Source organism: Suricata suricatta, chromosome 9, assembly GCF_006229205.1.
Source record: "Suricata suricatta isolate VVHF042 chromosome 9, meerkat_22Aug2017_6uvM2_HiC, whole genome shotgun sequence".
Taxonomy (NCBI): Eukaryota; Metazoa; Chordata; class Mammalia; order Carnivora; family Herpestidae; genus Suricata; species Suricata suricatta.
Genome location: NC_043708.1, coordinates 21,068,478 through 21,091,207, shown reverse-complemented (window position 1 = coordinate 21,091,207; position 22,730 = coordinate 21,068,478). Strand labels below are relative to the sequence as shown.

The 22,730-nt window shown below is 36.6% G+C and overlaps 1 protein-coding gene across 9 annotated transcripts in view; it reads right to left on the bottom strand.

The window, feature by feature from the left end:
* CEP128 (centrosomal protein 128) overlaps positions 1 to 22,730 on the bottom strand; it is a 369,193-nt gene that overhangs the window by 37,845 nt on the left and 308,618 nt on the right. For all 9 annotated transcript variants that reach the window (XM_029951897.1, XM_029951898.1, XM_029951896.1 and 6 more), the window contains one exon: positions 15,312 to 15,335. In XM_029951897.1, the coding sequence (XP_029807757.1) occupies positions 15,312 to 15,335 (24 nt within the window). The remainder of the gene's footprint in view (positions 1 to 15,311; positions 15,336 to 22,730) is intronic.

Sequence of the window (22,730 nt, the reverse complement as noted above, 5' to 3'; positions counted from 1 at the left end):
CATGAGTAATAAAGTCTTTTGTCTCTTGTCTTCTATCATCCATCAGAGTGTGTCAGACTAACTTGGTCAAGCGCAAGTAGGGTAAAATCTCTTTATTTCTTGATAGACTTGGACAGCACAGTAAGAAAACTGAAATATTATGTAATAGTAATGACTTAGTTCACTTACTACAAACCCTTCTACGTGATTCCATTTTTCCTCCACTTTATACTATTTTAGTTTTTTTTTCCTTGCATAGTAGGGGACGATTGATGGATAACAGATAAAATAATTCCAAGGATGATGAAGTAGGAAGATGTTTCACGAAAATAAGCTCACCAAGATCCATTAACTATCTTAGATTTATAACATGGTTCAATATACCCATATGGTATTTGCAAGACAGAATCAGTTTTTTATCTTATAAAAATGAGGAAACTTTCTCTTTATTCTTAAGAAAGAATAAAAGTAAAAAAAAAAAAATCAATCCTCACCAAAAGGACTGAAAGTAAAGATTGAGTCCAACTAACCCTGAGGGTACACTGAGGATTAAGCCACCTCTCAGAATCCTCTTCAACCATTTAGGGCCTAACTTCTCTTCCCTGGGAGCCTCCCTGAACTGCTTGCTCCAGGTGGTCTGATAGGAAGTGTGATAATTCAGAAACTACTTGCACGACACTGCCTTGCGAGAAGACAGGCTTTGAATCTATCTGGTTGTCACATGCGGAACGGAGAAATGACTAAAAGGTAATGAAAGTGATGCTATAAAGGGGGTTAACACAAAAGTAGTAAAAAAAGAAACAAGAAGAAATGAGATGGGGAGGTAGTTGACATAACCTTAGTCAATATGCCAAAAGCAAACAGATTAAAAAGCCAATGTTCCCAATGTACTGATTTAACAAAACAACTTATTTTGTTTTGTAATTGTTCATAGAGTTTCCAAAAATGGTTTTTTAAACTGGCCAGTTTGTTACAATTTGTTAAAATCAGAGAATTAGTCATTTGGCAAATTCATGACTAGATAAACCTGCCCTTGAAGTTAATTTAAATTTCAGTAAGCTACTTGAAAAATTAAGAAAAACAATGCCTGAGAGAGAATCTTACAACTGTTTTGGTAGATTAGAAAGAAGAAATACTGGAGATGGAATATATGATACTACAGTAGAAAAGGCATGGGATTAATTCAGTGGAAATGAATAGGATGAACTCCAATAGACATGAAGGCAGAGTAGCTCCAAGCTGTAGGGGATGAACCATAAGGCGTATTCTTAAAGGTCATGTTGCCGATGGCCCAAATCAGGGATTCTCAATCACGACTTCACATTAGAATAATCTTGGGGAGTTTTAAAAAATCCTACCCAAGGTCAACCAAATCTGGGTGAACTAAAATTATGAGGATTATTAAGTAAGATCTGTAAATCTATATGTCTCAGAGCCAAATTTGACACAGTTGAATTGAATTTTGGAGGTAAACTTCATATAACATACGGTACCTAGTCATACAACCTGTGTGGTGAAACTCGGGCCAAAATTCAAATGTCCTGATTAATGAGCCCCAACTTTCCAGGCCATATACTGCTTCTGTGACTGGTAAAGGTAACACACACATAATGGAGGAATACTTTTAAAAATGATAAAAGGACTTTCTCATCCATTATCTCATTTGCTCTTCTCAGCAAAACAGTGAGACAAGCAGGCCAAGAATTGGGCTCATTTTATAGACAACAGAAATTAGGCTCAGAGGAGTGAGGTGCCATTGTGAAAGAGCCAAGGCTCACCACTATATCTTCTAATTCCCTGTCTACCAAATCCTAATCATTCTCTAAGAAACTTAGAAGTCACCTGCCTTTTCCTTTTCCCTCTCACTCAAATGTGAATACACTCTTTTTTAAAGAAAACTAATGTGTAATGAGGAACTTGGAGGTATTACGGAACAAAACAAGTTCTGAGTTAGAAATGATAGAGAAATGCAAAGGATGAAAACGGGAAGTTCTCTGAAAAGATGTAAAGGGAGTACATCAGAGACTCCTGGTGTTTTGTCAGTGAGTATCTAATGTGTTTTAGACAATCTGGTTCATGTCTGATGACAACGGAATAAACAAGTCAAGGATGTGCTTCACTGGCCTTCGCCATGGACAGGCAGAGGGTGCGATGACAGTAGTGAAAAACACTGAAAAAGCTTCAGAAAACCATTTACATCACACCAGCTACACAGAATAATTAGGAACAGAGAGTCCAAAGAGAATAATGAGGGAAGGGTTATTTTGATGGTTGGGCCTTTTACTGTTTGATGTTCAAATATAATATAATTGGGGGCAATGATAGGTTGAAATCATTCACTAATGTTAAATAATTAACATAAGACCACTTTGGATATTTATATTAATAGTGCTAATAGTGACAATTTATGCTCTCTCCAGCCTTTCATCTGAGATCAAAGTTTATTAAAAGCTCTAAATAAACTTTATAAACACTTGTGTAAGTAGAATTAGAGTTGGTATGCAGATGCATAAAATAAAACAGATCCACTGAGGCACTGAGTTACCACTGAGCAAGCCCAAGACAGAACCAGTAATGTGTGAAGCGAATGTGATAACCACCACACTGCAGAAACTAGAACAAGTAATGTGAGTGAGGGGCACACCACCTTTTTCCTTCAAAATTCAAAACGAATAAAACTAGTTCGAAGGTGCTTTATAAAACTCTATTTACCTACCAATAAGTTGAGGGCATATTCTGACAATCCTACACATGGTCCAGGAACGTCAATGTCCTACGTTTAAGTCCCCTTTTTGCCCTGCTCAAGGAAGACATGGGATCTAGCTGTTGATCTCCTTCCTCTTCATTCTGCACATTCACTAGACACTTGTCAAATATTCCTTACTCATGTCTTCGTTACTCTCATGAGTCACAAGAGGCGTATGTGGAATGGAAAGAACACTGTGTCACTAATCAGGACACCTGAATTCTAGCCCTTGTTTTGCCACCCTTGGCAATTCATAAACTTCTCTGGCCTGCAGAGTGAGGGGTTTTCAAAAGAGTTTCTTAAGACTCCTTCCAGTTGGAATGTTATCTAAAATGTGAGATTCATGGCAGTAGGGACTTAATCTGCTATATACCTAGGAAATTACAGAGACGTGGTAGGGATGACAAGTACCTGTTATATATCCTATGATTAAATCAACTAAATTGTTTGACAGCAAATATTGGTAGGTCAGAAATTTTGAAGACCAGAATTTTAATTCTTCTTAGGTTAGACCAGAACCTATTGGAGAGGAGATATCACCTAGATATGCCCAATCAAAACAAACAAAGAAAACAAAACAAAACAAAAAACAAAAAAAGAAGAAGAAAACTGATATTGAGAGAGGTTAAGCAAGTTGTCTAGGGTCATGTGTCTGGCCATGACAGAGAGTTGATCAGAACCTAGCTTTTCTGACTCTGAATCAGATACTATATTTACCATATCATTATAATTTAAACTAGGCGTATAATTTTCAGCTGAAACTTGTCTGTAATTTATTAAAATTAGGTGCACAAAATAAAAATCCCCCAAATCTTTAAATAAAAGGCTACTTCAAACATGTAAGATACACTACTCCCACCAACCACATATTAAGGGTATAATACCAATATTTTGTTTTATAGTTAAGGTAGGATCTTAAAAAAAAACAATACACCATTACTTTGAGTAATATGAACACCCATATGTGCTCTCTTAAAGAAAACAGAAAGCATTTCTTATATGTATTATATTTTTCAGAAAAATGCTTCCATTGTGTTTTGTAATATACACTCATATTATCTCCACCTTATAAAGCAAGAGCTTTTTCCCCAGAATGCACTGTTATTGATAGTAGTTAGAGCAGGGCTATGAAACACATTGTCTTGCAAGGCAGTTAGGCAGTAGGACTACTTATCAGCATCAAATATGAAGCTGTCAGTCTGACCTCCAAACACCGAGCTATTTGATAATATTAAATTCATCTGCTCGTGAAGCCGCAGTCATTATGTAATTTCTCAATGACACTTTCCCTATGTCACTGTGTTTATGAGAAATTTGACAGGGCTGTAAGAAACCATTTTTTGTGGGTTGAGGGAAGTCTTACATTTTTAAATTGGTCATCACCTTTTGCCACAAGGTTGCAACTCGGAATAAACAGCCTATTTGTTTGAGTAGCATTTTCTTCCTTTGACCTTAAATACAATCATGTTTTAGAAATTTAACCCTTTGAAGATGACCCCATTATTGGAAAACATACATATTGTAATACTGACTAACGCAGGAAACAGGCTCTGTATTTTGGGACAAGGTGGTGAAAGGAGAATGTCTAGATTGTTTCAACTAAGATCCCTCATGAGAGATTCATGAGGATATTTCCGTTTGCCCTCAATGCGAATATACAGAAGGTAGACTAACATTAGAGCAGTGGGAAACTTGGCAGGACGGGCTAGGACAGGGTTTGTGCAAAAACTTTTTCCGGTTTCAGTTTGAATGGGTTCCCAGGAAGTGTCAAGTTTGAACAAATCCAAAATTTTACAATGTAGCTCAGCCAAAACTGCTGAGATTCACCTGATTCTGGGTCAAAACTGTACAGAGCACACTGCGTTTTATTTGGTGTCGAGCCAGTTTGACTGAACCTCTCAGGCAACTTCAATGAGGGGCTCATAGCCTTGGCAAAACCAGAAGTGAACCTAGCTTGATTTCTGGTTTTGAAACAGCAAGTTCTGGCTTTATAAGGAGATAGACGCAAGTTTTACTTAGCTTTAAGATTCTTACAAATACTTAGAAGAATCACTGCAAATAATTAACAGTTATGTGGCCAGATTTACATACTCAAGTCAGTTACTTCCTGAGTTTAACCAGGACACTTCAGTAAGTACGTTAACTCTATTGGCACCATATATTCCTAAGTGCTGTAGAGCTGAATTCGGTGTTCTTACAAAGAATAATGGCGCTGCTTCAACAACTTAGGTGCCTGAAGAGTGGATCGCACAGGTAACGGGATGAAGCACAACCAGTGCCGGCTCCAGGTGGGAAGGAAAGAATTAAAAACTCCAACAGCAGCTGTCTACTATAATGGCAGATTACGTGAAGGGAGAGTATGTAGCGTTACTTGGTCATTTCCACAGACACACACTGGCATTCTCTTGTACTCCTGGACACCAAGGTCTTAAAGATCAACCGGTGTGCATGGTTCAAATCTGTTACCACTGATACTACCTGAATGAATCCTTTAGAGGTGTGCTAACAGCTCCAACAGCTTTTTTTTTTTTAAATAAAAACCATATTTCTAAGAGTTTTCCAGTGTTTTGTAATTTTTCCCAATATAGGTAAATTTATGTATATATTTTTCCGTATTGCTACAGATTAGAATTTATCCTGTAAATTATATCATCTTTTTAAGTAGACGTTGAAAACAAGGGAGATTGGATTGTTTTAGGCCACTTGGATTTGAGAAGCTGATTAAACACTGACAAATTACAGCTACATAATTACACATTTGCTCTAAGTCAATGATTTTCAAAATGTTGAATAGATACTGTCTAAATAAGTTTTTAAACTATATCTCTCCCTGTTCCCTCCCTCCCCCATACACATTTCAAAGTTTTCTAAATGTTTTCATTGCAATTTTAGGTAGTTGCAGAGGATGAAATTTCTGAAATATTGTAAATACTGACATTTTTCAAATAAAACTCTTATATTACTCATATAAATGTATCCAGCAAACTTTAAATACATCAGTAATGTGTTACCACCACTTATCCACTGACAAAACAACTAAATTAGATCCTCTTTAAAAGATAAAAATTTTATATTATTCCTTTGCCCTTTGAATTTATTTCCCATTTATTTTCCCCAACAAAGTTTTCTCCAAATACAAAATACGTTTATGTTTGGAAGTCTTTTTTATTGGTTATCCTATTGTATTTCATCCTTCTCTGTAACGGAAATGTATATATAAAGAAAAACTGATTTTTAAAATGCCCTGTGACCACAATGCTCTGTTTTATATTTTTATAGATTGAATTATTATAATTTTCAGTATATTAAAATTTTTGAGAATATTAAATATAAAATGTGTAAAGACCCCAAAGCTTTCAAAAGTATATCCCTTAATGGATGAATACTAACTACCCTTCCCCTTCTCCTGGACTCAATTAGCACATGTATCCACAGGTAAGTGCTAACTCTTGTTTGAATAAGACAGGGTTCCGTTTCACTTCTAATTCTTTTTTGTTTCTATAGACTTAATCACTGAGAAATCTTGTTCACATAAAAAAGTACATGAAATGAAAGTGGTTTTGTTATAACAATGTCACTCAGTTGCCTTCCTAGTTTTATGGCAAAGAGTACACAGTGATTTGTCATCAAAAATTAATTTTAATGTTCTATCAACTTGATTAGGTCCTCTTTCAATTCTGTTGAAAGCAAAGAATTAGAAACCACTTGACTTGCCAAAGGACCGTAATGTAGTTATTAAAGTCACTCACTTTCTGTTTTGGAACATATGTGAAAGAGGCTTTATTTACTAAGACTTATCAAATAACTACAACTGTTTTTTCACTTAGAGGAATTTCACTGAATTCTACATATGCAAACAGTATTAAGAAAACTAAAAATCATATTGTTACTACCTCTCTCAGTGTACATTTTTAACACTTTTGTTTTAGGGGCACCTGGGTGGTTAAGTAGGTTAAGCACCTGACTCTTGATTTCGGCTCAGGTCATGATCTCACAGTTCGTGAGTTTGCGCCCAGCATCAGCATCAGGGTCTGTGCTGATAACATGGAGCCTGTTTAGGATTCTCTTGCTCTCTCATGTTTTCTCTCTCTCTCTCTCTCCCTGCCCCTCCCCTGCTTATGCACATGCACACATGCACACTCTCTCTCAAAAATACTTAAAAATACTTTTATATTAGCATTAAATATATTTGCATTAAAACCCTAGAGTTGCAGATTGGCAAAGCTAGTCCTTAAATCAAAACAACCAGCCACATCAGGCTAACTTTCTGGCAGAAAAAAAAGCCTGACTTGATTTTTCATTTCTATAAATGTGTTAATATGCTCTGTGACAACCATTTTTTGAATTATAATTCTGACAGATAAATAAATAAGGCATCGAGCCAGGCCAAAGTTTGTCACTTGGATGAAAGAAGACACTTTCAATTATTTCGTTCTCTGATTATAGTAGACTGGTAAAAGAGGTGAGGTCATTAAATAAAATTGCCATTATTCCCCTGCAACATCAATCAACAACGTATATCAATTTCAGTATATATATTCTCAATGCCACATATATCTAATAAAAACATCTTATCAAAAATATATGTATGACTAGCAAGGACAAGAAGCTTTACCCTAGTGACTTGATTAAAGAAGGCCTCCAATGCATCAAAATCATAAATTGCCCCTTGTTTGGCACCTTGAAGTGCCTGGGTGAATCCGGCATCGTAGAACCCTGCATGGGTGAAAAGTAGGCCTTTCCTTTGTAAAGGAGGAGGAGGTTGATTAGAAAAAGTAAGGTGACCTCCTCAGGCAGGGTCATTTTAGGACTCTGCTTGAAATGCATGTAGAAGCTGCGGATGTAAAACTCGATTCTCTTAAATCTGAAGACCCCTTAGAAAATCTCCGCCTACTCCTGGGGGTTATTTTACTCCAGTCTGAAGACTCTAACTCACTAGTTATCTCTGAACATTACCGTCAGGGACAGTATTAATCATTTTGTCATAAAACTAGAAAAAAAAAAGTTCTGTTAACACGTTTCCATTCCCTGTTTTTTTGTTGCTGCTGTTTTGTTTTTGGCAAAATGTGTCAGACACACAAAAGAGTACATAAAATATATACATGCAGTTTGAAGAAAATTGACAATTCTGTGATTTCAATTAGCATTTCCCTGTTTACTAATGAAGCTGAATATATTCACTTATTGCTTTTTCAACAGAAGTGCTTGCTCATGTCTTTTCCCCTCTTTTTCTTTCTTTTCTCTTTTTGAAATCTAGGTTGTTTATCTTTTTCTAATTGCTTTGTTGGCAGTAAGATTTGGATACAAATTGATTTGGATACAAATTGCTACTCAGCTATATATTTTGCCACAAATACATTTTAAGTGTGGCTCTTCTTTTCATTCTTGTCTTCTGACTTCCAGAAGTTCTTAATTTCAGTGTGGTCACATCAGTCACATCTTCTAGGATTTACGTTTTCAGTGTCTTCTTTCCCACCAGAAATCCTTCAAAGTCCCAAGATCGTGAAGATATTAAGCCATACTTTGTTTTGGAGTTTTGCATCTGAGATAGGGGCTCAATTTCAATTTTTCTACACTGCCAACTGAAAAAGTCCCTGCTCACTCCCCTGATCAGTGACAGTGGCTGTAACAGACATCATGTTTCCATCTACATGTCTTTCTGTCACCGGGCAGTAGATTGGATTGCACTGGCCTATTTTTATATTCCTGGGACAAGACTACACTATCTGAATTTTCATAGCTTTTATAAATTTCATATATATTAGGAATACTACCCCCAACTTGCTCATCTTCAGAACTGTCTTGGCTATCCCGGTGTCTTCTCTATGAAGATCTTGTATTTTTGTTGCTGTTGCTTGATTTTTTTCTATGTATTTTGTATTTTTTGTTACTTTTGTACTGGTACACTTTAGTTACATTTTATTGGTGTGTGTTGCTGGATTTAGAAAGAGAATGGGCTTTCTCAAACTAGACTTTCTTAAACTCTATTTTGCTTAACTATGAGTTAACAACAAACCCTTTTGTTCCTTACTATCTTCAACATTTAATTACAATCAACATAAATGCCTTCACTCTTAACTTTTTATATCGACAGTAACAGTATTTGCAAATAACAACTGTTCACTGCTTTGGCCAGGACTGCATGTACAGTAGTATCTAACAGAAGCTGTGGAATGGGGGCATCCTTTCCTTGTTCCAAGGCTTAAAGGAGGACTTTCAAAACGCTAAGATAATGTTTGTCACTGATTTTTTTTCATATGACTTAGATTAAGTAAAGTCCCTTCTAAATTTGCTAAACAGTTTTTGATAATGATGATATGGGAACACATGCTTCTTATTTATCCACTGAGATGAGCTTATTAAATTTATTTCTCCTTAATCTGTCATATGGTAAATTACACTGATTGATTTCCTAATATTAAACCAACTCTGAATTCCTGGAATAAACCCAGTTTGGTCATGATGAATTATCCTTTGAATACACTCCTGAATTTATTTTACTAATATTTTGTGTATAATATTTTTGCATCCATGTTAATGCATGAAAAGTCCCTTAATTTCCCTTATTTATACTTTCTATGTCTGGTTTTGTCTCCAAGGTTATGCCAACTCATTATGAGTTTGGCATGTTCCCTCTTCTAGTTTCTGGAAGAGTTTTTGAAAAATTAAAATCATCTGTTCCCATAATACTTGATAGAACTTCTCTAAAAAATTTATTTGGGCTTGGTGGCTCTTACTGGAGAAAATCTTAATTGATTAAAAATTGTTGATGAAACTTTTAATTATTTTTAAAAATCTACTTATGGTACTATTCATGTTATTTCTTCTTAATTCTGGAATATTACATTTTTCTGTGAATTTAGTTATTTCTCCTAATGCAAAATTATTCACAATACCTTGGTATGTGGTTAAATTCTCAAATAGCTACAGTAATATCCACTTTTTCATTCCTCTTATTATTCATTTGTATCTTCTCTTTTTCTCCATCAGTCATGCTGAGTATTGGCCATTTTCTTCTTTTTAAACAACCGTCTTTACTTAACTGGCCTTGCATATTGCTTGTTTGCTTTCTATTCAGATCATTTCTCTTTTTTTTCCTTTCTTTTGATTTTTTTTTCTTTTTTTTTAGGTTTTTGTGCCCTCCTTTTAATTTCTTATGCTGGGTGGTAAGCTCATTATTTTTTATCCTTCTTTTCTAATTTGTGAGCCAGGACGTTGCCCCATAAATACTACTTTTGCTGTATCACACACATAACACAGTGTTAACTATTATTACTCACTTCCATATATTTCCTAACTTCTACTCTAGTTTGTTTTCTGACCTTGAGTGGTTTAGAAGTTTACTCCGAAACTTCCAAAAGTCTGTGGCTTATCTGGTTCTCTTTTTGAATCCTAGAGCTAGTTATAATCATGCCACTAAATTCTGGCCCAAAGAAATGGACAGAAATAGTATGTTCAAATTCTAGTTTCTACTAAAGGGAAATTACTTGCTCGCTCTTCCTTTCTCTTGTCTCATTACAATGCAAATCTAAGGGCGGGGGGGTGGTTACAGGTATCTGGGATCAGAGGCAGGAAGCAATATATGGAGGACAGTAGAGCAAAAAGGCCAAAGAAGCCCGGATTCTGACCCATATCTTCCACAGACACCATATATTTAGATTGTCACACAAGAAATTAGCTTCTATCTTGCTTAACACATGAATATTTTTGGATTTCTCTGTTAACTGAAGTCATGCCTAACTCTAATATGAAGGTAGAATATCGTGGGATTAATGGAAATGAAACTAAAGACAAATTTGAGAGTTGTCATGAAAAACTGAATTTATACCGCAAGCTGAACTGTCTTAGATTCCTTTTAAGTTTCCTCAAATGACTCAGACTGTGTTGCCTCTAACTCCTCTTCACTCTTGACCTCCCACTAAGTTCACTAATTCCCTTCCTTAAATAAGGGCATCCATTTAACCCTCCCTTCCTGGCACCCACTGCCCAATCCCTCATTTTCCAAGCCCATTTCTAAACGTGGCTTATGTCAGTGTGAATGTGCACTTTCCTGCTCCTACCAGCAGTCTTTCACCACTGCCCTCTATCCTACATCCTGCTGGGACGTTTGTATCCCTACAGACAGCATCTGCCACGCTGCCAGCCCTGATTTAAATCCATTTTATGGGGGTGCCTGGGTGGCTCAGTCAGTTAAATGTCAGACATGAGCTCAGGTCATAATCTCACAGTTCGTGAGTTCAAGCCCTACATGGGATGGGGTTCACTGCTGTCAACACAGAGTCCGCTTCAGATCCTCCGTGCCCCTCTCTCTGCCCCTCCCTGCTTGCGTCCTCTTAAAAATAAATAAAACATTAAAAGAGTTTATGCTTCTTATAAAAGCTAAATAGAAATAAATAAATAGCTGTGCTACCACTTTAACTCTGATTGGTACTAACTGATAGCAATGCAAATGAGTCTTGTTCATAGACAGGCAAATAAATGTTGTCGGGGAAAGTTTCAATGGATTTCCTTCCTCCAGTATGGAAGAAGTCAGTTTTGCATCTATTTTAAATAGAGGTCAGAACTCTAGTGCCTACGTATGTGTGGTTCTTTGCTCCTTTAAGTCAGTTTTAACATTTTATTCATTCACTCATTAATTAATGAGTAAAATAAACTCATTTGTCATGACTTCATTTCATATTTGTTTGTATAAGAGTTGTGATTTCATAATTTTACTTTTTTTTTGAAAAACAGTCTTTCAACAAACCCTTTTGTTCCTTATTATCTTCAACATTTAATTACAATCAACATAAATGCCTTCTCTGGCTCTTTCTGCCTGACCCGGATTCTCCATTCTCAGAGGTGAATCTAATCTCCTCCATCATGTCCCCAAAGTACAAAATCCATGTTTTTTCTAGAAACTGAATGACAATAACTTATTTTGTAATTTTTTTCTTTATAAAAGCTCCTATAAAATGCACTGTATTTCCTTCATGTGGTATAGACAATGTATCTTTATCTTACAACATTAATCTATTTACATGGAAGTAACTTCTCAGTTCAAATACAAATTCCTTTGGAGAACTGATTACAATTTTTTCCTTTTTTCCTCCATTGCCCACACAGTGCTTTATACAGTAGCCAATATATATCCACTGCTATGTCCCATCCATGGCCCATCAACTGGAGTTCTCCATCAAGATTTATTTCAGGCAATTACTTAGCTTGATTTGGGGAATCAACCTGCTATATTTTGGCTCAGAATTGGTTCCTTCCTAAAAAAATTCACATTAAACTTTAATGAAGACCATAAGAACTTTTGTGAAACATCAAATAAAGCTTAACCCTAATAAGAAAGGCTGGGAAAAGATAAATTTATTTGCTCTTAGGGAATTTTTTTCCTTCAACTATTAGACTTGTTCTATTTCCACCTGTATCCCCTTATGTGAGCATCACGTATGTACAGTTTGACATTCATTCCTTCATTCTACAAATGTTTGCTGACTGTCCAGTGTATATCAGGAAAGTCTGATAGGCCCTGGGATGCATCTGTAAGTAAAATGTAATTTCTTTTTCTTAAATTTCTTTTTTCTTTTTACTTAAAATTTTTTTTAATGTTTTATTTATTTTTGAGAAAGAGAGATAGCGTGAGCAGGGGAGGGTCAGAGAGAGAGGGAGACACAGAATCTGAAGACAGGCTCCAGGCTCTGCACTAGCTGTCAGCACAGAGCCTGATGCGGGGCTTGAACCCACAAACTGCGAGATCATGACCTGAGCCAAAGCCGGACGCTTAACTGACTGAGCCACCCAGGCACCTTACATTTTTTTTTTTTACATTTATTTATTTTTGAGAGACAGAGCATGAGCAGGGAAGGGGCAGAGAGGAAAGGAGCAGAGAGGGAAGGAGATACAGAATCCGAAGCAGGCTCCAGGCTCTGAGCAGGCATTCAGCACAGAGCCTGATGTGGGGCTCGAACCCACGAATCATGAGATCATGACCTGAGCTGAAGTCAGACAGGACACTTAAATGACTGAGCCACCCAGGTGCCCTGTAAAATCTAATTTCTAATCCAAGAAGCTTACATGCTAGTGAAGAAGGAGAGGGAAAAGTTGGGGAAGAGGAGGAAAAACAGATACATAGTCCTGACATAAGCATTTAGATCCCTGGGGACAAGCCAACGCAGGTTGCTCATTATGATGGAAAGACCATCTTATTTTCAGATGTTAGAACTACTGATCCTTTAAAATCTCCTAATGAAGCAATGAAGTTTCCAACTTTTACATATTTGTATCACCAGAATATACACCCTACATCCAATAACTTATGTTAATACCATCCTAACCAAATGTAGACCACCAATACTTTCCTATGGTTTAAGTGCTGAGCTGTGAGAGAATAATAAATGATCTTGAGATTAATTTCAGCATATTTGATTTTATGAACTATAAAACACTTTACCAGATGAATAGTCTACCAAGTGTATTAAATCTGCTGCTTATAATGCCATATGAAGTCAAAGAACTTCATAATATTTGAGCATTAACATTATTACTGAGCATTTTCATTTTTATGGTTTTACTTCTGATAATTATTTCAAATTAAAACCATCTTGAGGAAACTGCCACTGTAAAAAACCTTGTCCATTTAATCAGCTTTATTTTTCTCATGATGACTTTTTATTTTTACCTTTATTCCTAAAGGAACGCTTAGAATAAGGTACTTATTAAGATCATACTCCATAGTAGATTTAGTAAAGAGATTATATAAATAAAAAAGACTAACGAATACTAATAAAAGTTATAGGTTTTAGTTGCTGTTTGTATAATTTTCAGTTTTGCATGGCATACTGGTATAATTAAAATGATTAAATAAGAAATAATAAGCAATCACATAATGATAACCTAACATTTGTTTGGCCCTAAACATGTTCAGATATATTTTCTCTCTTAATTCTCACAACTTGATAAAATAGGTTTAATTATTATTATTTTCAGTTTTACAGATGAAGGAATCAAGAAACAAGTTATTTGCTAAATGTTGTATAAGTGGTATTTTGTATGCTGAACCCAAGCCCTCAGACTCAAAATTTCTATTTTTGTTCATACCTTTAAAAAGAGCGTTTAATTCACAAGCCAAATCCTGCTGGCAAGACACTTCCTAAGGGTAAGTAAAATATATGTGGAAGAACACTAAACATTTTATTCACCTACAATGTCATCATACTGAAACTGAGAAGGTCAGTGTAATTTCCAAATGGCCCAGTTAAATCTAGGGAATAGATTATTTACCCACGAGGGTCTGGACACTGTCAATCAAAATCACTTGCTTACACAAGACTGAACTGTGCTCTATTAGCATCTCTCCATTCCTCACACTCACAAAATAAATATTTTATTCTTTATTGGCCATATTGTTTAAAGGCTTCATTTTTTTTTCCTGTTCATTAAAAACATAGAAAGAAAAAATAAAACTCACCACTAATCCCTAGCCATTCTTAATATTTTGTGTGCTTGCTTTCTGAGTCTTTTTTTTAACACAAAATATTCAATATTTGCATCATGCTCTGCATATACATTTCTATCCTCCTGCCCCCTCATACACGTGTAAGAGCAGGGCAATATTTATATTTTAAAAATATGACTTTTTATGGCTGGAAATCTTTCATCGTATGGTGGTACCATAATTCACTTCATGTTCTTTCAGTTCACATGGTTTTTATTATAAAAAGGTTTCTTTATAAAAGTAATATAATGTTTTATAAAACTTGAAAAAATAGAGAAAGGAATGAAATCACAGCCCTAACTCACATCTAACAAGTCACTGATGAGTTTTGCTACGTCTCTTCTATTCTTTATTCATATGTCTATCATTACATGTTATTATTGAAGTAGATATGATTTTATTTTTTAATTTGTCTTCTCTTAAAAGCCCTTTCCATAACCTTAGTGGCATGTTGGATGGAAAGTCCACACTTTATCTAACCATTTGTTACTCTATTGTCAAACAAGAAGTTGTCCCTTTTGCCCTAAAATCATATAAAATAAATCATTTTACAATAAATATTGCAGGCATGTCATCTTCACATTCGTGCACCTTAAGAAATACATTCCCTAAGAGATTCCTGCAAGTAAGAGTATTGAGAACAAGGCTGACTAGCTTTTAACACTATTTGGGTAGTGGTGAAAACGATGTACAAAATGAGGAAAATGAGGTTGACTATCAGGACCTCAAAGTATAAGCAGGATCCCAATCTCCACTTCTTGTCAACCAGTCCTTTTAGTGACTGGGAAATACAGAACCAATATAGGATATTGACTATATTTAAACTAATTATGTTTTCCATAATTTAGGACATCTTGGTGTCATCATTCTTGAGAAAGCAAGTCACCACTTAAATATGCACATTTTTTTTAAATTTTCATTTTAAAGGTCTGTATCCACCTACCTTTCAGGTATAATTTAGCTTAGTCTCTCCCCTTTTAATCCTAGATGCAGTTTTAAGAGTGCTTTCTGGAACTGCTTCTTTGGGGAGGGGGGTTCTCTGAAATCTACACCAGGACACAGCAGGAATTCGGACAAAAGGATAATGAAAATGCCCCAACTTACCGTTTCTAATGCATTTACACGGTCCTGCAAATAAAGCATAATAAATAATTACAAAAACAATGCATTAAAAATCATTTCAAGTTTACTTAATGTTCAGATTTTCTGCTTATCTTCCATTTAAATAATGTATTTAAAAATATTTAAAAAATAAAAACTCCTATTCAAGATGATTTCTACAAGTCAAATTGTCATGGAAGATTCACTCTATTTCTTATCTTAGCTCGTGTTAGGACCACAAGACTTAATTTAACAGTATATATCATAAATTCAGATATAATTACTAAATAGAATACACTTTACTGCTTTCGCATTGGTAAAATGATTGATCTACTTAAGGATGTGTAACTATTACACACATTTGAATATGTAAATTGCTAGACAACAGTAGTGATATAAAAAAGACTATACCACACAAACCAGCTCTCTGGTATACAGCACAAAGTATGATTTGGAAAGTAAAGTTCAGACATAAGAATAACTTCATCAATTAAAATTAAAAAGTAATTTGTTAACTGAAACAATACAGGAACAATACAGAAGAAAGATCTTTCACATGCTAGAACCCAGACGGACCTTCCGCATCTGTAGTATATTAGAAGTTTTACAGAAATCTTGGTTTTAAAAAAGGGTCACTGACTATATGACTTAAAATGCTAAATAACTGGTGTGCCTGGGTGACTCAGTCAGTTAAGCATCTGACTTCCACTCCCGTCATGAAATAATGGTTTGGGAGTTTGAGCCTCGAAGGGAGCCCTGCATCCTGCATTAGGCTCTGCACTGAGGGTGCAGGGCCTGCTTGGAATTCTTGCTCTCCCCCTCTGTCTCTGTCCCTTCCCCCCAAGTTCGTGCTAGTATGCTTGCTCTCTCTCTCTCTCAAAAAAAAAAAAAAAGTTTAAAAAAATGCTACATGATTAAGTAAATGGTTGCATTCTCAAACTGACAGCTATATTTTTCTCAACTCTTTTCAGAGCTGACAGCTACACACAGGAAGTCTTTACCAGATTAAAAAAATGCTGGATTTGAGAGAGGAGGGTCTGAAGATTTAGGAAAATAGAAAGCCATCCTTTTTAGGAAGATCAAGGCCACTTTTCTTCCTTTTCTCTCATTCTAAGCAGTGGGAGGAGATGTGTGGTGAAATCTGGATTTCTTTTTTGTTTAATCAAATGAATCATTTGTCCTAAGAGGCAAAGGGGGGAAACTGGTACAGAGAGACACCCAGCTCAGGTCTCTTGTGGTCCTACAGGGACCCACATGGACCCAGGACACACAGAAGCAGCAAGACCTTGGCGCTCACTGCCCAACTCCCAGCCTCACCTGACACACGGAGGCCTTGCTTTGAGGACTTCTGCAATGTGATCCTCAACCCTCAGTTTAGGAAAATGAGTTGAACGTTTCTACCCGTTAAACATTTGGCTATGTGGGTACAAGTTAAATGAATATATTATGCAAAATCAGCCCAAAGCAGACTGTTCTTAGCAATATAATCTGTTTAATTGCATTTTGTTGGCATACTGGAGAGAACCTCACCCTCACCCCCATAATTTTCATGACATAACTGCTGTTTTGTTGGTGACTTGTGTGCTGTCATTTTTGAATGCTTCATAATAAATATATATAATAATGCCTCAAGAGGGCTTTGATCTGTTGTTCCAGGCATCTTATTCACAGTGCATCTGGGACAAAACCATTCAGCAATGCTTTATCATCCTTTGCAGATTGAACAGAAGACCTCATTAGATACCTTACAGAGAAGGAAATAGCCTTTGGGCAGGATCACATTTATATGAACCAACTTGGAAGCCTCAAAAATATTTACAGCCACTATTTGGACCTTAAATTTCCCCATACCGTATATTTATGGGCTCACGCTTTTCAGGATTAGCACATTTTAAAGAATACAGAGAGCTAGTTTGAAATCAGAGATTTCACATGCTGTCAAAACAGTAGAATTAAATTATGTCTGTCTTAATTCAGATCTCAGTGTTTGGCAAAGATAAACTGATACAATTTATATATTGGTGTCTTCATTTTACTTGAATATTTGTTACAAGATTAAAAAAATACACACTGTTGTGAACTGCACATTCATATCCTCACAAAATTCACGTATTGAAACCCCAATCTCCAAAGCTATGGCATCTGAAGATGTGATCTTTTGCAGGTAATTAGGTCATGAGGACAGAGTCCTCAAGATGGGATCAGTGGCCTTATAAGAAGAGACACAGATTGTCTGCTTCTCTCTCTGCTCTCTGCCATGTAAGGGCATAATGAGAAAAGATGGCCATCTACAAGCCAGGAAGGGGGCCCTCACCAAGGATGGATTCTGCCAGCACATTGATCTTAGATTCCTCACCCTCTAGAACTATGAGAAATATTTGTTGTTTAAGCCACCCAGTCTGTGGTAATTTGTTATCCCAATCCAAGCTAAGATATGTGCCTAGTCTTTCAGCCTATGAACACAATTGGTCAAAGAAAACTCCATTTTGTTAAAATTTAAAGATGAATCAATGATTTGCTTCAGTGCAATTTACTTAACGTCTTTTCATCTATAACCCACTTCATTGCAAATTGGTACTGAGACAGCTTTCTATGAAAAGTGTAATATGTTACCAAAATGAGAAAATTAGGGAAATAGACAATTCAGTTCATTAACCTGAATTTAAATAACTCAATTTGCCAATCAACAGTGGCTAATCGAATACCAGCCATCGCTGCCAGTTAGTGAGCCTCGTCTACATTGTAGAGAGTTGTTTGGTCTTAATTGTGGGCTATAAATAAAAAAAAAAAACCTACTCCTCGTCTTTATGAACTTACTAACTGGCTCTGCAAATGTAAGAAATGCTTTCTGAAAATTTAAATGTTTGACTTCTTTTTTGGCAGATAAGATTAGTTATTATAATTCCGTATATAAAAAAATTAGGCGACTGCAAGTATTTATTCTCAAACAAAATATTTTCACACTTCCCCTCATGTTCTTAGTAAAACAGAGGTAGCTTTCAGGGCTGTAGCACTGACACAGCCATGAAGCGAATCCCAGTACATGTCCGAGACTGGACGGATAACTACGCCACAGTAAATTATATTCATCCTAACCTCTCCCCTCTCCCCAGAAGTGCAGCCGCAGTGTTTTGTTGTTGCTGTATAGTCTCCAAGGTTCCTCTCAGCACAGCTTACCTTCAAGTCCAAACTGAAGGCTCAACACTCGCCCACCCCCGCCCCCAGCATGAAGACACACTTCCATACTTGTATCCTGAAACGAAAAGTACTGGGGCATTAAAAGGAGGGTCAGAGGGCGGGAGGGGCTGAGGGAGAACACAGCCTCCAGAAACTGTGAAGATCCTCTCACTGCAGCCAGGCTGTTTTGGGTGGTTTTGTCCCATCAGTGGTTCTTTTTTTGTGATCAGGAACTTTGAGTCTGAGGAAACTTGATCCTCTCACCAGGAAAATGTACATTATCCACAACATCCACATCATTCTGCACACGCTTTTAGGAGAATCGCAGACTCTCGGTGACCCACCGATGGGCTTCCAGTCCTTTTACTCCCAACAAAAGCATTTGAAATAAGAGGTAAGAATATTATATAAATAAATTATTCTATTAAGCCGAATCTGTCCATTTCTTGTGTGGTATTTCTGAATAGAGAATACTAATAACAAGGAAAGAAAAAAATTGGGAGTGAAAGGTTAAATAAAAAACAAAGGAAAAAAATTCCTGCAATATTTTTAAGAAAAAATTCTTGGGGAAAAAATGCCTGTTTTGTTGATACTGATTTTTTGTGACTGGATAATTCCCTTTCCACTATTCTTTCATTTTCTCTAAGGAGAGGGAAAGTCTAAGAAACACCTAACATGATAGCAATTCTTTAATGTTTACTCTGAGAGATAATAACATGTAGTCACTGCACAGTCACGGAGCTCCAATGCGAAGTGGTAGCAGCTCTTACCAAAGTGAATTATTTCATATGATTTCTGAGTATCAATCATGCTGCTAGACAACACAGTATGATTCATTCCGGCTTGACAGATCAAGAAGGGAGAGGCATACGTACTGTAAAAACACGTACGTTAATTTTTTATAATGAGGTCAGTAAACTGCCTTGAGCTGTATATATTCCTTTGCTACTTGGTTACAACGGGTTGTACATTGTAATTTATGACTGAACCAAGGCAAACTCATTAGCATCATGGGAGATGAGAAAACATTTGTAGGCTAAATTAGGAAATAAGTGCTATATAGATCGTTGCTATCTGAATCCCTGATTTGTAGGCTAAATTAGGAAATAAGTGCTATATAGATCGTTGCTATCTGAATCCCTGATCATTAACGGTTTATTTGATTCATCCAGGCCAATCAAATTAGACACTTCGATTCATCTATCCCATCCAGGAGATGAATTAGAGGTCTTCCACGTCTAAATAATCAGAGTTTTACCTCTGGTAAGTATACCTGAACAGGCCTAATGACTTTATCATAATCATGCAGTATTTTCCAAAAATGCTTTACATATATCCACTGGCATATGAAAATGCACAATAATGCTATAAGAATATAACAAGGGTCTCTCACTATTCCAAGTCTAAGGATCTTTAACAGTATACAATTCTGGAAACTTCCCTAGGACTGAAGGGTCATAATGGACAAATAATTTTCAAAAAGATCCAGAGTGGGGCTCCCTCCATTACTGTTCTAAAAGCAAAAAGCCCCTCTTCTGAAAGAAAAGTACACTTGGTTTCACCCAGAGAGACCACTGTGCGGCATTTTTCTTGTCAATGTTAACTCTACTTATTTATTTACTTTTATCGTTAACTCTATTTAATCAATACTCACACTTTACCTACTACTTCCTATATAAATGATATAAAGTGAAATACAAATATGTGCATTCTTTCTCTATGAATTTCCATATGGTAATCCATTTCATTTAACAAATTATCAATCATTTTTAATAATTCAAAGAGCTTGAAATAATTTCAAATACAGTATATTCTCTTCTAAAATTCAAGATATCAGAATGAAAGAAAAGGAAAATGCCTTTATTCATCTCTACACACAAAAAATGAGTGTTTTGGGGTGCCTGGGTTGCTCAGTCAGTTAAATGTCTGACTCTTGATTTTGGCTCAGGTCACATGATCTCACTGTTCATGGGCTCAACCCCCGCACTGGGCTCCACCTTGACTCTGCAGAGCCTGCTAGGGATTCTCTCACTTTCTCTCTTCATCTCTCTCTGCCCCTCTCCACTCATGCCCTCTCAAAATAAATAAATACACTAAAAAAAAGAGTGTTTCACATAGTGATTTAAAATAAATTGAAACAAACTAAGGAGCTAAAAACTGCAAACAACCTTAATGTTGCCACATCAAAAAAAAATCTTCACACTATAGCATAATTTGACCTTGAATACACCAAATGAATCAATGATCTCTACATAAAGTTGCACCTTACTAGAAGTCAGACAAAATTACTGGACACTTAAGAAAAACTTCAGAATAAATGGCATTACAGCGGCTTGCGGTGGTTTCCCCATCATTCAGAGTTCGTTTCACCCGTCTTTCAGATACCTGTAGTCTAACTTTGTTAATTCATTTCTCTAGCTGCTGATGTGCCCTTTTCAAATAATCTCCTACAGGATCCAAAATAACAAAACGGGAATGCTGAAAAGAAAAACGCAGCACCAAGGTTTTGTCTAAAAAGCTGTCAGTAAGTACCCCGTCAACATGTTGGCTTATCCAGAAAAGCCAGTTTAAAGGGATGTATCGGTTTTCTAACCCAGAGGGAGCACCCAGTAACATTCCTCATTATCTGCTCTTCACTCAGGGTGTGGCGAATCCTTGACAGAGGCGGAAGCAGGATTTACCAACGGAGTCAAAATATGTGCTCCACGTCTCTGATCTATTCTCTCATCTACTACACTCTTCAGGATAGAGACGGGAGGCAGTCAGCTGTTCTGCGGGTTTCCTCGCCAACCCTCTGGTTGCATTTCTGGTTTGCAGTCTTGGTGAGAGGTGATCACAGACCCTTATACTTTGACACTGTTTCAGTCACTGTTTAACCTTGTTCAGAGAAGTCAGAGGTTGTGCTTACACCAAGGTGGGATGTGTGCATGCGTCTGTGTGGTGGAGAAGAGGAAAATACGGAAAATGGGGCCCCGCTGATTTATTTTGACAGATTTCATGCTGGAAAATGCAGTCCGAGAGGTGAAGTAGGGTTTTCCTTGAAGTTCCTGTAAACACTTCCAGGCAGTTGTAGAAAACTAACACCAAAAACCTCTCAGATTTACCCTCTGTGTTTCAGATCACAGAGCAAAGCAAAGCAAAGGTTTCCTTTTTTTTTTCCCTTTAAATGAAGAATTGAGTTAAGATTCTTCTTTAATGTACAATGTAATGTGGTTCATAAGTGTCTAGAGATTAAGACTACAAACCAAATAGAGGGCAGAAGACACAGAACTGTCTTTCTCCCAGAACTGTGTAATTCCACAGTGAATCTGCTGATAATGGGTAACAAGAGTTCAGTGAATGACATCTGGACTGGAGAACAACTAAAAATTATGTGCAGATAATATAAAGGCTATGATGGTAGCTAGTGGCAATGCAAATGACAGTGAATATAATTTCAAAGACTGCTCCCCAAGAGATGCAAACGTAGGAGCTGAGTAGTGGGGGTGGCACAACAACCCAGAAACCAACACACTGTATATTTCCCCCAGAGATTTACAGTTAAAAAAATAAAGTACATGTCTCCAGTGGCGAGGTTAGTCATCTATCAGCTGAATATGCTCTGAACTCTTATGCAAATCATAGTGCAGTAGTGATTACGGCCTAATTTATGAGTAGGCTCGTGTCAAGAAGAATTTGTGGGAAACAATAAGGTATGCCTTTTTTTTTTCAGGGTGTGTATCTGGCTGTCACCAAACATAGCTGGCCTAATGAGACTCCCTGAGGCTGCCATCTCTTTGATTCCCTCAAGGGCACACGTCTTCTGGGATTCTAGATGAAGAATATTCACAAAGAAACCCACATGGAGCGCAAGTTCCTTCCTCCTGAATATTTCAATCCTAGCACTTGACGGTTGACTATCACTCAGGTGACCAGCTGAGTCATGAAATGGTACAAACAGTCCACTCTTGGGAATTAAATTATTGCTTACCTTTAAGCAATTCCAATAATCGTCGTCTCAATTTACATGCAGTTATTCAGGAGTTAAAACACAAGGAACCCACGGCTCTCTCACCCTCATTCCCATATTCCTTTCGTGGGCTTCACTACAGTTACCTCCCATTATTCTATGCTCAAGAGAGAGGCTGCTGCTAAGGATAATCAGACTTGAGCAGATGGTTTTAAAACAATGTATTTGGCTGACACGCGTTAGGTTTTTCTTGCCTCCTATTCCATTTGACGAAGAGTAAACCATTATTAATCTCC